The sequence below is a fragment of the Austrofundulus limnaeus genome, unplaced genomic scaffold (assembly GCF_001266775.1).
Source record: "Austrofundulus limnaeus strain Quisiro unplaced genomic scaffold, Austrofundulus_limnaeus-1.0 Scaffold231, whole genome shotgun sequence".
Lineage (NCBI taxonomy): Eukaryota > Metazoa > Chordata > Actinopteri > Cyprinodontiformes > Rivulidae > Austrofundulus > Austrofundulus limnaeus.
This window is the reverse complement of record NW_013952633.1, coordinates 207,383-211,881: the sequence shown is the minus strand read 5'-3', so window position 1 is coordinate 211,881 and position 4,499 is coordinate 207,383. Positions and strand designations below refer to the sequence as shown.

Here is a 4,499-nt window from a genome sequence, read left to right as displayed (position 1 = left end):
GTGTGTGTGTGTGTGTGTGTGTGTGTGTAATCAATAGTGATGGTTGTGCTTTCCATCATATGTGCACTGCAGCATCATGATCACTGTTTTACAGTGTATATTTTCATAATCACAGCCCAATATTTATCTGCGGATCTAATATTCATTGTTTAATATTTATTTAACAGGTGAAATTTGTACTTCATATTTTTCTCAGAAAAAAAAACTGCATCTCAGCTGAAATTTTTGATTCCCTCTTTTCTTTCAATACCTAAAATTTAGCAAAAGAAGAAGAAGGAGTCTCTCCTCAAGAAGAACAACACTACAGCCTACCCAACTGCCACTGCTACACCCTTCGCCCCCAATCCTGCCAGGAACCCYGGATTGGCCACAATCGCAAAAAGTGCCCCTCCACCACCGGATGAGCCCAAGGAGGAGCCAAAACCCAAACCCCCAGAGGCCAAGAAGACCTTTAACAGTGTGAGCAAGATTGACAGGATTGCCAGAATAGCCTTCCCTCTGCTCTTTGGAACCTTTAACTTGGTCTACTGGGCAACCTACTTGAATAAGAAGCCCAAATTGCAGGGGGTGAATCCAACCTAATTCGTATTTCATCCTGTTGAAATTTTACCTGGTTTCATTTTCTTTTTATTCCTTTTACAGAGAAAGAGAAAAAAAAAGTATTTTGAGATAAACATTGTGTCCATTTTTGTTTGAATAATCAGTTGCTTCATTGCTTCTATGGTAATCTAAATTTTGAGGATTTGGAAAAAAGAAAAAAAAAAAGAAAAAAAAAATACCGGGAAAAAAACTGATATCTTATAACAACGACTTTGAAAGGTGTTGTTCAGGTCTAAGATGATGCTACTAAAAAAATGCTAATATAAATATTTAGCCAAGAGACTACTATTCTTCAAATCTACATAGCCCAAACCTGTCAAGGAGCTGTTGTTTTTTGTGTATGTTTATTGTTTAAATGTACTATTTTTTTTCTTTTAGTTTTAACATGGAGGCACAGGCACAGTCAAAGGCACTTGTGAATATGCATGGGCAGGACATGTTATTGTTTATATAGATTTATTCAAACTAGAAATGAGAATTGACTGATGGCTTAGTTTGTTTGATGTCACCAGTGCTATGCCGAATCTTTTTTCAAAATATCTCCCCTTTTATGTAGAATGTTTATTATAGAATATGTCATTCTTGAAAATATATCATGGTTTCTGCAATAGCAATAAAACATGTCTCGATGGACATAGTTTCTTTAGGGATCAAACACACAAAGTTCAGTCATCCGTGTGCTCAGAATTAAAACCCATTTGTTTTTTTTTCTTTCACAGCATTGTAAATATTATTAGGTGTTAGAGATGTWTTTATTTTGAATAAGCTTTGAAAAGTGTAACTAGGGGATGTTCAAATGAATTCATGGAACGTTTTTTTTTTTAAATTCTTAATTTGCTTTCCACAAATAGATGAATATATCGATATAAATCATGCTGAACTGACTGTTTTTCACCAAGTTAACATTCCACTGAAAACATCTCTCACATTAAGGTTAAATATGATTAAATATGTGTGTCTATGTTCACATCATCATCATCAACAGGAACTATTGAGATTGGCTTAGTTAGGGAAAAGAATGTAAAACCATCTCAAAATCTGGAGTGCATTTTTACGTTTAGAATAAAAATAATAATAATTTACTTCATTTTGTTGGGATTATATTSTTATTTTATTTGATCATTTCTTTTAGTATTTGACTAATTATGCTGGGGTCGCCTTTGCTAAAAGTACATTAGAAGAAAGTTCAGTGGTAGGGCACATTGAGACAGAGGAGAAGTGCCTTTTCCATTTTCAGAGTTAGAGCTGTGGTGGTTCTTAGTTGATTGATGGCACACCTGTTATTATTTTTTTTTTCATTCTATTGTGTCCCTCCCCTCCCTTCCAATTCATGTTCATCAAAATTCACATGGGTCAAATATTGAAACATAATACTCAGAACGTACCAGCTACACTGCCTTCAGTATCACATGCCTGTTTGGAGTCATTTGTTGCTGCTTGTTGGTGAGCAACAGCGAGAGACAGGGAGAGAAACTGAAAGAGACAAAAGGGGAAAAGATGCTGAGTTGAAGTGGCACTGTAATCTTAGGATGGCCGGCGCTGGGTTTTGCACAGAGGGCTTGTCTTGTAGTTCTACAATAGTGATGAAGATGAATATATTTTTGTAGCATGATGTCAATCCCTCTTCCAATAACATCCGACAGAAACTAAAGTGGAAAGTATGAATTTGTTGTGGTCTTTAACATTGCTTGCTTTCTCCTTTATTTAAATAAAAAAAAACACCTTTAGGTGTTGATGTGGCACGTGAAGGTTTCTAAACAGTCCATTTGAAATTATGTTAATGTAGCAATATAAATTAGCAAGGGCTTTTCTTAGGACCTGAACCTGGCACTCAGTTTGAAAGTTATATCCATTGTAGCTTTACACTGACTCATCTGTACTTGTAGTTTTTTATGTGTGTTGAAAATGGATATTTATATTCTCTTGGTTAAATAAAATAGCAAGCATTGCATTTTATGATCATCTTAATCTTTAGCTTTAATTGAAATATTCCTTGATAAAATGAAAGTGGAAGTGTGCTCACTGCTTCATAAGTTGAATGTTTATTTGACACTGAACAGACCAAGAGACATTAAAACTGGGAGAATTATCAGTGCGTGTGCTGTCGCCACTGGATCACACTACTAATATGAGCAATTGAAGAAGAAAACAGTGCTTCTTGCTTTTACCACAATCAGTATAATTATCACAAAATTTATCTCCCAACTGAAAACATATTACCATTATATGCAAACAGTCCACTGTTCACAGCTACTTCTGTTACAAGCAGAGGGTCACGGAACTGTCAAGTTGAAGCGGTAGAGTTGTAAAAAGATGTTTGAGTTCAAAACTATTGTATTTATGTTTGTTATCATAAAGAAAGAAATATATAAATATTTATATAAATATATATACTTATGTAAAATACATATTGCATACAGTTCTGATTATAATATTGAAGATGTTAGCTAAGATGATGATGATTATTGTTTGTATTCTGAACTTATTGTTATGCATTTTGCACATTTAAAAGAACAATAACATTTCATTTATGTAGTCAGCTTTGTGCTATGCAAGGACAGCTTTTAACCACATCATTGACTTTTTCACCTTGAGCTTTGGATTTAYAAGCTATTGTGAAAAAGAGAAAGGAAATTGCTTGACTTTTTTTTTTTTGTTTTATTTGTGCATCTATGAGCTTTTTCTTCTCCCCAACAATGGCCATACAGGGTGACATCAAAGAAAACAGTGGATTAACTATTTTGTTTGAGCTTTGGATTTATTAGTAATTGGAAAACGGCTTTCATCGTTGATTGCACTTTTTCCACAGGGTCATGCAATAAAGTGATTGAAATGCAAGAAAAAAAGGAGAAATTGTGACAAGATAACCTCATTACTCTTTTTCACTGCTTGAGCTTGCCTGTCATTACAAAAAATGATGAAAGTGAAAATGTTAATTTACTCAAAGGATCATTGTGTCCCCTCTTTACTTTTCAAAGCTGGGTGATAGTTTAAAGTGCACAAGGGAGTTTTTGACTTTGACAGAGTAAATGTGAATTTTGCCCTGTTTTTTTTTTTCCTTCATTGAAAACATCTTTGCTAATTTCTTCTTGTGTTTTCAAACTGGAGAAAGTACATTTTTGCTATATTTAATGTTCCAGAATGTGAAATATGAGGCACAGTTCTGTCATGAGCTTCCTGCTTTTATCTTCATCCTCAGACTCTTCATCTATGTAAATATCACAAAATAGGTCCATTGCAGTTCTCATCCATATGGTATTCAACACAGAAACTTGGTTATTCCTAAATACCTACTGGTGTTATTTTCTTGTCTTTTTAACAAATATACGTTCAGATTTTCACTGAAAATAAACCAACTAAAATATCTAAAGCACAAATGTTGATAAGGGTAAACAACACTGGAACAATACTGTGTTCATATGGACATCCAAAAACATGAAATACATACAAGTTCACTTATCCACATACCGTATATATGCTGGCAGTCCAATGATACAGGTGAAGAGTTGTGATGGATGTAGATGAATTGATAAATTTTATGTAAATGTTTTATTATTTTTTGTTTGTTTGTTTGTTCTTTTGGTTCTGATACGGCCCTGTAAAATATAATTCTCTGCATTAGTCTTTAAATAAAAAGAAAACAAATGAATGTTTTGTCTAGTTCTGTGGATCACCAGACACAGTTTAATAGAATTACATGTTAAGAATAGATGCACAAATTACACCACATGCATAAAGAAAGTCAAAACTCAGAAAGTTTGTGTTACTGAAAATATGAGTGACACACTAAACTATAGTCAACTAGAAGCACTCGGAGAGTGCAAACCTCCACCAAGGACAATTTCCCCCATCCTGTAAGAGTTAATGGGCAAAAGCAGAGATGGAAAAACATTTGCCGA

At 34.0% G+C, this 4,499-nt stretch overlaps 1 protein-coding gene across 1 annotated transcript in view; it reads left to right on the top strand.

The window, feature by feature from the left end:
- gabra1 (gamma-aminobutyric acid type A receptor subunit alpha1) overlaps positions 1 to 4,249 on the top strand; it is a gene marked incomplete in the record, with an annotated part of 32,207 nt that extends 27,958 nt beyond the window's left edge. The window contains 1 exon segment of the mRNA XM_014019781.1: positions 262 to 4,249. Within this exon segment, the coding sequence (XP_013875235.1) occupies positions 262 to 582 (321 nt within the window).
- Positions 4,250 to 4,499: the final 250 nt, after the last annotated feature.